General features: G+C 38.4%; 3 protein-coding genes across 4 annotated transcripts; all 3 read left to right on the forward strand.

Moving 5' to 3' along the window:
- Positions 1-1049: 1049 nt before the first annotated feature.
- Positions 1050-6588, forward strand: LOC117631380 (ubiquitin carboxyl-terminal hydrolase 17-like). 2 transcript variants are annotated; one of them, XM_034364498.1, is made up of 12 exons: positions 1050-1710; positions 2210-2331; positions 2427-3076; positions 3169-3257; positions 3466-3551; positions 3686-3848; positions 3944-4058; positions 4197-4339; positions 4970-5054; positions 5148-5360; positions 5737-5798; positions 5881-6588. In XM_034364498.1, exons 1-12 carry the CDS (start codon positions 1433-1435, stop codon positions 6338-6340), a joined length of 2466 nt encoding a protein of 821 aa, XP_034220389.1. In that variant the 5' UTR covers positions 1050-1432; the 3' UTR covers positions 6341-6588. The 2 variants fall into 2 exon arrangements, with proteins under 2 accessions (XP_034220389.1, XP_034220388.1); XM_034364497.1 differs by having other exon boundaries at positions 1051-1710; positions 4197-4354.
- Positions 6589-7069: 481 nt separating this feature from the next.
- LOC117632028 (IMPACT family member in pol 5'region) lies at positions 7070-9120 on the forward strand. The gene is made up of 6 exons (XM_034365394.1): positions 7070-7494; positions 7595-7636; positions 7724-7839; positions 7997-8102; positions 8485-8538; positions 8636-9120. Exons 1-6 carry the CDS (start codon positions 7204-7206, stop codon positions 8792-8794), a joined length of 768 nt encoding a protein of 255 aa, XP_034221285.1. The 5' UTR covers positions 7070-7203; the 3' UTR covers positions 8795-9120.
- Positions 8797-12209, forward strand: LOC117632029 (cell wall / vacuolar inhibitor of fructosidase 2-like). Its single transcript, XM_034365395.1, has 2 exons — positions 8797-8893; positions 11012-12209. Exon 2 carries the CDS (start codon positions 11297-11299, stop codon positions 11840-11842), a length of 546 nt encoding a protein of 181 aa, XP_034221286.1. The 5' UTR covers positions 8797-8893; positions 11012-11296; the 3' UTR covers positions 11843-12209.
- Positions 12210-12337: the final 128 nt, after the last annotated feature.

The following is a 12337-nucleotide window of genomic DNA, read 5'->3' on the forward strand; positions in this document are numbered from 1 at the left end:
ATGGTTTCCAGCAACAAAATCCAGCCCGGGCAAATGGTGGGACCCAGCAGACTGGGCTGGCCCGAGTGCTGGCGCGAGGGCAAGGCAGATTTTTTTTTTTTCTCTATACCTTATTTCCATTTTCAACATTTAAGTAAATGTCTTTGTCCTTTTACTTTAATTTATTTTTATATTACTCCATTTACTTAAGTTTACAATGTAAATAAGGAAGTACCCCCTATTTGGATTCAAATAAAAATACTAGAAAATCAAATTCCCATCAAATCAAAATATGAAAAATCGGTTTTAGTGCAAAATACGATTTAAGCTAAAAATGATGGCTCATTAAGTCAATATATACTTCATATTAAAATTTCATAAAATCAAGTTTTCTTATTTGATGTGTAAGGAATAAAAGCCGCCAAAAATTATCTTGAGAAAATGATTATTCCAAAAAATCATTTTTCATACTTAGTCAATATTGCACATCTGCTACAAAAATTCGGGGTTCGCCAATGTCTATAAATACCAACCAATACTCTTCACTTTTAACACCAAATCCTCATACTTTTTTTTTCCTATAAATACCAACCAATACAACTAATAAAATAAAATCTTATCCGAAAATATTATCCAATATGAATAGTATTGACACGTAGAAACCAAAAAATCTTATCCAAAAATATTATCCAAATTAATTGTTTAAGTAAAAAAAGTTGTGAAAAAAACAAAAAAATGAATAGTATTTGCCATAGCAAGCCCCAACTGCTGGAAACACATTTTGCTGGAGGGGGCTAGGGCAGCCACTATTCACGTGAATAGTGTCTGCCCTAGGACTAATCTTGCCATGGCAAGAGGCAACTGATGGAAATGCTCTTATGGGATAGGGTTTCAATTTGGAGGAAAATGTTCGTTTACTGAGCTGGACTGGTTCTTTTAGCGGAGATTAATGCCCAAATTGCAGCATATTTGCAAATTTATGAGCAAACTAGAGGGTACATAATAAAAAGCTTCCATAATTGTGTACGCGGTAAAATACGGTTTAACCGGGAGAAGACAAAAGAGGGAGAATCACTGACAATTTGAAAAAAAACCCAATCGTCGACACCCGACAGTCCACTCTCGGATCCGATCCGTCCTATATTCCCTCCCATTCCATCTCTCTCCTCCTCCAGCTCTTCTATCTCACCTCACCATCCACATCACACCTACATCCACCAGATGCTTCCTTCGCACTTCCATAACCAACAACAATACCCTCACACAAATTCCCTTTCTGCACCTCCAAATTTCCCCTATTTCCTCTCCCTACCCCCTCACCGCCACCGCCACCGCCACCGCCACCTCCACCGCCGTCGGATTTATGTATAGCAGAAAAGACATTCTAGGGTTTCTGTGTTCTGGTCTCATCCTTGGCGCCGGATAAGATCAACTGACTCGACGAATTCGATCAATGCTGGTCCCTGGAATTCTAGGGTTTCAGGGCCTCCTACTGCTCCTCGTCCTGGCCTGTTTCCTTGTGATTCGTCACAAGTGGAAGAATGCTGTGGTCAATAAAGAGGAAATCATGCGGCTTCTGGCTATGGCTTCCGAAGAGACCGCCGTCGCTGAGTTTCAGGCCACGTCTCCTTACGCTCCGGTTGTGCAGCCGGTGTCCTTGCCGTACCACTGTGCCGTCTGCTATGCCAGCACCACAATGCGCTGCTCTAAATGCAAGGCTGTCCGATACTGGTTCGTTTTTCTTTTAATTATTGTTTCTTTTTAGCTTTATTTTTTCCTTTTCCTGGACGATGTTTATGTTTGCGTATTTGTTTGAATTATGTGATGGATTCAGCTTGCTGTTTAATTGAGAAATTGCAATTGTCCAGCTAGTGTGTTGCTTGTGTATCAAAATTCAATTGCGTGAGATTATGCCCTTGGATTATTATTAGTACTATTATTATTTTGTTTTGAGGAAACATTAAAAATAGGAAAATTTACATGATTTGATATTTGGATCTGGCTGCTAGCTCCTACGGGAAAGATTTGATTTGATTTTAGTTTTGAAGACATTATCACCAGATTTAACTATAATATTTTGGGCTTCCGATGATGCCTTTCTGTATGTCTAACTCTCTGAACTCTGAACTACCATGGGATGTGCACAATCATTCTCATTCTTGCCCTGGTGGTTACACATGCTAGCATAGATATAGTTAAACATTGTTTTCACTTGAACATTTTCTTGTAGTTCTGGTAAGTGTCAAATCATTCATTGGAGACAAGGTCACAAAGATGAATGTCAGCCTTCAATTGATGCCGTGCGGTTCCAAGACAGGAGTGACTTCCATGGTGAAGCAATATCTCATCACGGTAATCATTTTTGAGATACAGTACTAATCTCAATTGGTTTAAGAAGCTTCATTCATTCATGATTGGATGAGATGATTGAATTAACCATTGCGCAGATGGAAAAGGATCACCAGCTAATTTAACCACATTCAGTACTGCATCTTGGGATGCCAGAGAGAAACTTCTTTCTGATGGTGTTGCTCCTGATCAGCTTGAGAATATGTCATCACCCTCAGGATGCGCTAAGTTGGCGAATATTCAGGAGGACATATCACATGCAAATATGTTAAGTAAAATGAAACCCAGTCATATTGATAAAGAGGTTGAATCTACACCAAAAATTCCCAAAGCCAAGAAAAACATATCTGGTGATGCTCAGCCTGAAAATATTGGCAGTAAGAAGCTGACCAGAAGACCTATTTCATCAGAAAAGAAACTTACTGATGCCTGTAAATCCAAGAGCTCATCAAGTAATGACACGGAAGATGAGTCTAAAGAAGAAGAATCTCTGTCACATAGTGTTTCTATTGATCGGCCATCTTCAACCACTGGAGAGCATATGTATTCCAGTTCTAGATATGAAAAGATTGAAGCTTATCATGCATTGCCTGCAAATGAAAAAGTTGGTAGTATCCCAAACTTGCCACAAAATGCCCGTAATGGATTGAAAACTTCTGTGAGGAAAGTTGTGCAGCAGTTTAAATCCTCAAAACAGCTGAAATCCAACCTCTCAGGTCGTGGAGAAGAGATTGTTGGAAAATACAAGGTTAGTGTCAAATTTGTATTGATTCCTTTACTAGTAGTTTCCTCTGTTATCGATTGGATACCAATTTTGTTTTTATACTGTATTATTGACAGGTCATTTTCCCGTATGAACTTTTCGTGAAACTGTACTCCTACGACAATGTGGATCTTTGTCCATTTGGCCTTATGAATTGTGGGAACAGGTGATGTGGAGAGTTATTTTTGCACAGAACATATTAAACATATAGAATTAAATCATTCGCATGCTCTAGACTAGAGTTTAACCAGTTTCAGTAAATCCTTTTGTCCGGTCCGTTAAAACTCTTTAGATTTTTCTTATGCGGAATTTTAACAGAAGTTCGTTGAATTTTTCGCTGATAATACATTTATTTATTTGTTTGGATTTCTCAGCTGTTATGCTAATGCGGTGCTCCAGTGTTTAGCATTTACTCGGCCTCTTGCTTCTTATCTTCTTCAAGGGCTCCATTCTAGAGCATGCAAGTTTCTCTTCATGACTCCTACACATGTTTTTATTTTTTAAATATAATTTTTATAATTTTTACAGCCAGTTTAATTGTTAGGACCATGTGTTTGATGGCCTTTCCATTGACAAATTTTACCCCTGTGCCAGGTCAAAAGCATGACTGGTGTTTTATCTGTGAGTTTGAAATTCTTCTTATGAAGGCAAGGGAAGGGAAGTCTTTACTGTCCCCGATCAGGATACTATCTAAAATACATAAAATTGGAAGTCATCTTGGCCATGGAAGGGAAGAGGATGCTCATGAATTTTTGAGGTGAGCCAGCTAAAGACAACCAGATAGAACTTTGTTGCAAGATCTACTCTTCCTTTTTTGAATATGTATCATTTCACCAATTACTAAGATGGCAGGTATGCTGTTGATACCATGCAATCTGTTTGCCTCAAGGAAGCTGGGGCTGTTGGTCCTTTGGCAGAAGAAACAACCCTAGTAGGAATGACTTTTGGAGGCTACCTTCGATCTAAGGTTGTTAACTTTTTGATATTTTGTCAAAATTTACATGTTTTTGGGTTTTTGTTCACTTACAAATGTACAAGTGCATTCTTATGTTGTAATAAAAATAAATAATGGTATTTCTTGGGATGCCATGATTGGAATTCTCAGATAACGTGTATGAAGTGCCTTGGAAAATCTGAGCGATTTGAGCAGATGATGGATCTTACTGTCGAAATTGACGGGGAAATTGGAACTCTTGAAGAGGCTCTTGCACAATTTACGGCTACTGAAACTTTGGATGGAAAAAATAGGTACCATTGTTGCAGGTTGGTTCATTTGCACCAGTATAAATTTTATTTATTTGTTCAGTTGTGGGACAAAAGTCTTATTTTATCATTGTGGCTCTTTATTACATCTTATTTCAATGCCCAACACCTAGATCATGGTTTGCAACTGTCTTCATGGCATAGTTGCTTTATTTCTAATTGGGCTGCCAACCAACTATATAGGTTGTGGACTGGGAGAGATAGAGAGAGAGAGAGAGAGAGAGGTAGGTTGGGGGGGATGGGGGGCGATGGTGGGCTTGTCACCCAATGATCACACACCTGTGTCTTTGCTTAACACTTCTGTTTGTTGTTCTTTTGTTGAGGTGTTTCTCTACAGGCCTTAACACTTGTGGCCTGATTATAGCTGAGGAACCATGTAAATATGGAGATTCTAGTGCAATATGATCTCAGAGTGCTCACCTACCTCACTGCTAGTTCAAAAATTATTTTTTCCTCGCTTTGGTTGGGCAATTTGACCCATCTTCTTAGGTGGCCTGACAGATTTTTAGATTCAGTATGTTACTTATATAAAGTATTCTTTCAGGTGGGTCTCAAGTCTTCTTTTTTCCACTCTTCTAATTCTTTGATGCTTGTTTGTTCCCAACATTTGTGAAGGTGTAAATCTTATGAGAAAGCCAAAAAGAAATTAACAGTTATGGGGGCACCAAATATCCTTACAATTGTGTTGAAGCGGTTTCAGGTAATTAAAATTCTTTTATATTTTTTTGAACTTTGCTTGTCATGTATTTTTTTAGAAATATTAATGTGTGCTCTATACCATCCATGACTGCAGTCTCGTAACTTTGAGAAGCTGAATAAGTCGGTACGGTTCCCAGAGGTTCTCAACATGTCACCATATATGGGTGGAACAAGTGATAGATCTGCTTTGTACAGTCTTTATGCTATGGTTGTTCACTTGGATATTATGAATGCTGCATATTCAGGCCATTACGTGTGTTATGTAAAGAATAATCAGGGGGAGTGGTTCAAGATTGATGACAGTTCAGTATGTATTCCTTTCATTTCTCATATTTCCGTCTTAGTTAGGGCCTTATGTTAATTTGTTGCTTTCTGGGTGGAACTGTCTCTCTGCTCGAATCCCTGTTTATAGGAGGCATATATCTATTGTTATGTCCTTGGATGAAGTTGATTATAATACATTGTTTTCTGGTATTTTGCATATCTCCAATTTATGGCCAGTGAAAGACGAGAAACCTGCTAATGAATTTTGCATGTATGCATCCATGTGCTTGAACTTCTTCTAGACGTGTAATTCAAGGGAAGTAAAAAAATAAAAAATGCAAGTCCGAACACTGATGATTATTGGATTGAGATGTTTTTAACTTTTGATTTAAATTTCTTGAACACGCATGATCATGTAGGTTGAACCTGTGGATTTAAAGAGGGTGTTATCCCAAGGGGCATACATGCTTCTTTATGCAAGGTAACATGCCTATGGAGCCCAGTTTACAAATGATCTTCTATTTTTGTTTTGTCCTAAACACCGTAAGATTTAATGTTTCTAGGCGCACTCCACGGCCCCCGGCCTTTCTTGGAAGTACTGCCGTTTCCAATGGTGAGAAATTGAAGAGAAGGAACTTGGAAGCTGTTCCTTCCAGCAATACCAAATCCAAATCGAGATCTAATTCCGTGGTTCCAAGTCTCATCAGCAATCAATCCCTAAATCAAGATCCAGATGATTGGAGATTCCATTCAACGCACAGATTTCCTGCTTTGGATTCATCAAGTGAGAGTTCATCCATTTTCAGCTCGTCAGATGCAAGTTCTTGTAGCACCGTGAGCACCAAGGACTCTTCCAGCAACGAAGATTTCTCCGATTACATATTTGGCGAAATGGGACCCGACTGGTACAGCCAGTATAGCAGGCATTCATCAGCGGCAATGACCGGCTTGCACGGAGAAAGAGCCTCAACAGTTTTGTGTAGCGACAGAAGTAGACATCGTAGAAAGTCAACCTCGGATTAGTTAGCAGTGGTAGTAGTGGAGAAATAGGGAAATTGACCAGTAGCAATTTGTATGGTCCAATATTCCACCCGTTGGGGATGTAAGAAGCACAAATGGAAAAACAAAAGGATCAGCTCAAACATTTTATTGAGGTTTGAGCTGAGATGCAAGTAGGACATAGGATAATAAAGTCACTAAGGTTTATTACCAACACTGACATAATTTAAAGAAGTCAATCATATTAATCTTTCATTGGGTCCTTTCTTCAATAATTATAATATGGTATGTGTTATAAAATAACCTGAGATATGTGCGGATAGTGAGCTGTACGTAAAATAGATAAGACACAGCTTTTAACGAGGTTCGGCTATACCTACGTCCTCGGAGAGCAGCAGCGGTAACCTTTCACTATAAAATGATATGGCTACAACTTTAGTGTTTACAACATATGTGGCTCACTGAATTTTCTCTCTAGGAAAATTTCTCTCTGCTTTCTCTTCTCTCTCTTTTCTTTCTTTTTTTTCTGCTTCTTCTTCTTCCGTTTCTCTTCTTATTTATAGGCTGAGAAAATCACTATTCATCACTATTCACCCGTGACAGACAAACTCTATCAAAGCCGCCAAATGAACAGTATTGAATAGTAGTGGGCTCCACACCAATACTTTTACAACAGTATGATAATTTTAGTATCACACGATAATCCATTTTTCCTTACTGTTGTTCTTGTCTTGTCCGAGGAAAGAATAGGGGCAACGGCAGGTAAAACGACACCGTTTGGATTATCTCCCCTACCACTGCGAGAACATAAGCGGAGGAGAGAGAGCAGTGGGTGATGACGAGTAAAAGGATATAATAAGCAAAAAGGAATTTCCAACCCAAATCAAATGCCAGCAGTAGCATTAACAAAATTTAATCTCATTTACCACCAGAGGGCAGCGCCGATTAAGCACAATCGCAGCATTCGCATTTGTGCCTCAATTTTAGGCATAGGCTGCATAGCCGCCGGAGCCAACAAGGCCATGGTGACCACCGCCGCAAGCAGCAGCAGCAATGGTGGCGCGTATACGACGATCAAAGAGAGAGTGAGATTCGAAAAGGAGATCAAGAAGAGCAAGTTCATCGCCATCGCTGGTCCCATCCCCGATGAACAATCCGCTCAATCCTTCCTCTCCCAGGTACTTTCACTCTTCTTCTTCTTCTTCTTCTTCAATTTCTTCAAAAAAGAAAATAATTTGAAAATAAAGAACCGTTGCAAATGATGGGTTGTTGTTTTAGGTCCGAGATCAACGTGCTACTCACAATTGCTGGGCGTACAAGGTTGGTTTGGTTAGGTTTTGTAAACTCTCATTGTCTTTTTGGTTGGTTATTGATATTTTTTAATTAAGCCGGTGAACAATTGATCAGGTTGGAGATCAATACCGGTCTAATGATGATGGTGAACCGTCGGGAACAGCCGGAAAACCCATTCATTCTGCTATTGAATCTTCAGGAATTGATAGAGTTATGGTGGTCGTCATCAGGTTAATTGATTTGTTTTCCACTACAAAATGCTTTCTTTCACTTGCATTTGTTTGACGAATTTATTCTTTAAGTATGTATGCACACTGTTCTGTGCTGTCTCTGTTATTAGTGGGTTTTACATTGTGTTTTGGATTGTATTTTATTTATTTTTCGTAGGCACTTTGGAGGTATTAAATTGGGTACTGGAGGACTTGTCAGGGCTTATGGAGGAGTTGCCTCAGAATGCTTGAGAAATGCCCCAACTTGTCTTGTAAAATCCAAGGTATTAATTAGCTTTCTTGCTTTTATTCCAACTGGTATGTCAAAGTTGTCCTGTTTAGTTACTTGACAGGGAAAAAAAAAAAAAAAATACTGCTTCAGAAAGCAAGGAGACTAGAACGGGAGAGAACTTCCCTATATCGGTCCATTCTTGGTTGTAAATTGTAATCTACTCTATTAGTATCATAAAATGGATGGGGGTTTTCTTCTTTTGCCTCGTACTTGGAGGTTGTATTTCAACACCTTGGGACCAAAGCTCACGAATGTCTGGATTAATTTCATTTGGTTTGAATTAAAGCCGTGTTAAGTTTTTCACCCCCAAAAGAAATTCCTTTTCTGCATTGTTAAAATTTTGAAATATATGATCTTATCCTTTCTTTGTGTAGGTGAGAATGGGTGTGGAGGTTCCATTTGATCTTTTGGGCGTTCTATACCATCAGGTGAGCTGGTTCAGATGCACGACAATAGCTTCCCCTTTTGCGTTGAGATGATCAAATTTATTAAGTATACCCATTTCTTGTATTTTGATGTTTACAGCTGCAGTCTTTTCAAGTTGAAGACATCAAGCAAGATTATGAGACTGGTAAAGATGGCATCACCATGGTTACTTTCCAAGTTGATTTTGACCGTATTGAAAAATTGGAGGATGCTATCAAAAGCCATTGTAGCCGTGACTTAGTGTTCTATAAGCGCTGAAACAGCCTTAGCTAGTGTAGACATTTTCATGATGAAGCATTTCAAGACTGGTACATACATTTTACGTCTGCTGTGCTCGGAAGCAATCTTTTGCTACAGGTAAGACCCCAATATACAGAAAAATCTCTAAAGCAGCTGCAGATTGTTTAGAGATATTTAATATATTAATTAAACTAGTTGGTACGAAAGATTAACTTATTCTTGAAGGTTGCTTGTTTACCTGACATGTTGTATATAGGACAGCCTCCGTTATATGAGAAGAAATATGCTCTTATTTTATGGACTTGGGTGCAAGTTTAAAAATTTAGTGCTAAACTATTATTTTATACTGCCCACTGCATTGTGTTCTTCTTGGATCAGACATCGTGTCAAGTCTAGGCTGATAGTCATAGCTGTTTAATCCAGAGATCGATTCCATTTTAAAAATTGCCTTCTGTTAAACATTTTTTGTAATGTGTTTCTTCTTGGTCTGATCAGGTGGTTCTATAGTAAGGTGGTCAAGTCACATGATTCCGTACTTTACTTATGAGCTCGTGTAGTACTCGCCCCTATCACTAAAGGGACTTGTGCACTCCACTCGCTGTTTACTAAACGAGTGATTCTGAGAAGTAGCATAGTAGTCATACTCGAACTCCAAATACAATCTGCAGCATCTTCAATGATTCTGGGTGGTTTGGCATTTATGCTAGCGCTGTAAGGCCCACCCTTTAGTTCTAAATCTTCATGGTTAATGTGGCTTGCATTTTGTTTTCCATTTTTAGTATTGGAATACAAAGCTTTCCCAACCACATCTCCTCAAACACCACTTATCAGCTTACTCTCTCTCCCTATAAAACTGGTCATTCTTCTTCATATAGATCCAAAATAAGCGCTTTCAAACCTTCTCTCCCATTAGAGAAAGAAAATGGCTGCTAGTCCTATTGGATACAACATTGTATGGTTATTTGAAAATTTCAGTGTCTCAGCAGGCTCAAGTTAACTTTCAAGTATTGCGACGTTCCACTGCCTTCCTTTCCTACATTGCCTAAACCCACATTGCCAACTACCCCTTTGATCCCAAGAACCCAAATCCCTTTGCCAAATATTCCAACATTGCCTTCCATCCCTGCTGCCCCCAAGGTCACTCTACCTCCACTTCCTGCCACTCCATTGCCAACTATCCCGACTACGATCCCTTCAATCCCCTCCATTCCAACAACAATTCCAGCAGTTCCTTTCCTGTTCCCTCCGCCATCAAATTAAACAGCTGGTGGTGCCCTGTTTGATTCTTAACATCTACATTTGACCTATATTAGATAGATGTTGGTTTTATTGTTAAACGGTTCTGTATTTGAGAGGATTGAAGAGTGCGTGTTTGTTTGTCTTATGAATTTTTTTCGTCATGCGTGCGTCCTAGATATAGATGTATTGTTTTTTGTAGTCATTTCAGTTTAACATGTGTAATGCTCTTGTTGTATTGTCTGCTTTGTTAGAATATACGATTCTCATCTGTTTTGGTGATCAACTCCTCTCAAAATTTGATCATAATCGTATCATTAATAACTGGTAATGTCAGCTTAAAGCAAATAAAAGAAAAAGAAAAAAAACAAATAGATATGGAGACACTTGATGTGATGAACGATGATTTGATTTCCAAGAGCTACTGGTAAAGTCGGCTTAATTTATGAGTTTACATGTTATATGAATCCATATCGACTATAAATATCTTGAGCATCATTAGCACTAATCAATAAAGAGGGGTAATCCATTTTGTTCACATGATTAACAAGTGGATCCGTATTTTGTTTGTCAATTCTTCATCTGATTACCCAAACAATGTGGTTTAACAATCGGAACCGTCTACATTTTAGGTCATCCTTCAACTTGCATTAAAAACAACAACTTGGAAATTGATGACCAAATAAGCAATCTCAAACCAAACACAAATTAATCTCATAACGATCAAATGCATAAAATCATAAGTAAATTAAATATAAAGTAATTGCTGAATAAATAAGTTACTAAATGTTGAAACATAAATTTTCTATATAAAGCTCCTTAAACTCAATGATGGTTTTTCCCAAGCTCTTTTTCTTTTTCTTCACTCTGTCATTTCATCAAGATTCCCTATATAAAAACCAAAGCATTGCAGAACTCATCAAAAAAGAACATTGGATTGAGGGTCTCAACTGTTTGTTTATGTTATCTGTAACCCGTGACTCATGTTTTGGGATTTAGGTAGCTGCCAAACAGGGCCTCATGACTGGCATCGTTTTCGTAGCTTTCTGCCGAATAAAGCCCCTCTCCTTCTTTGAATTCAATAAAGCAAGTGCAACGAGAAAACAGCTCATTTGTGACACAAGTCAAGGCACCCAATAGATCTCTTACATCCCAAGTTGCAACCACAGAAAAAATAATTATAAAAAAAAAACCTGTACCCTCCTTTAATCCTTATCTGCCTTTCCTTTGCTCTCTTCCTCCATAAGAAAATCTAGACCCCAAAGAAAAATAACATTCTCACACATGGGTTCTATTATTTTCTCTCTCTTTCTTCTTTCCCTTGCATTTTCTCACCAAACCCATAATTTCTTTGTGACTGCTGACTCAAATTTGATCCAGAAAACTTGTAAGAACACCAAATACTATGGCCTCTGTGTCTCAACCCTCAAATCTGATCCCACAAGTAAAACTGCAGACACAAAGGGATTGGCAGTTATTATGGTTGGGATTGGGATGGCAAATGCAACTGCCACCTCATCTTACTTGTCCTCTCAACTGGTGAGCTCAAGGAACAATGACACAAACATGAAGAAGGTGCTCAAGGAGTGTGCTGATAAGTATGGCTTTGCTGGAGATGCCCTCCAAGCTTCAGTGAAGGATTTGGCCTCAGAGTCTTATGATTATGCTTCCATGCACATCAATGCAGCTGCTGACTACCCCAATGCTTGCCACAATGCCTTCAAAAGGTACCCAGCTCTGGCTTATCCTCCAGAACTTGCAAGAAGAGAGGAGGGTTTGAAGCATATTTGTGATGTGGCTTTGGGAATTATTGATAATTTTGGTTGGTAATTAAATTTTGCCTAACTAAAGTGCATTCAATAATGCAAGCTTAAAAAGAGCAGCAAAAAAAAAAAAAAAACTTTAATTTTCTCGATCATTGTAGTCTACGTTTGTGTTTATGTTGGTACTGTCGGCTACTTATTGTATGATTTGGGCTTGCAAGTGCCAATGCATGACCTAAACATATGTGATTAATTGCCAACGAGTCTAGTCTAGTGAAAATGGTGGCAGACTAGTGTATTCAGGTTTGAACTTCCATACCATCTTAGTAGTGTGTGTGAGATAACCCCAATTTCCTCTTATAATTTAGATTATGATTTGTATTAAAAAAACATGTATAATTAATTATTCAGAATAGAATGTTGATGCAGGCAAATATTTCTCTTCCTTTTGTTGAAAGATATTACTAGTTTAAATGACCATCTTTTCAAACAAAAAATAAAATAATGAAAGTGTGAAGGTGATTTGGACTTGTTGAACAGATTGTAGAAGATGGTTGGTATC

The sequence above is a fragment of the Prunus dulcis genome, chromosome 6 (genome assembly GCF_902201215.1).
Source record: "Prunus dulcis chromosome 6, ALMONDv2, whole genome shotgun sequence".
Lineage (NCBI taxonomy): Eukaryota > Viridiplantae > Streptophyta > Magnoliopsida > Rosales > Rosaceae > Prunus > Prunus dulcis.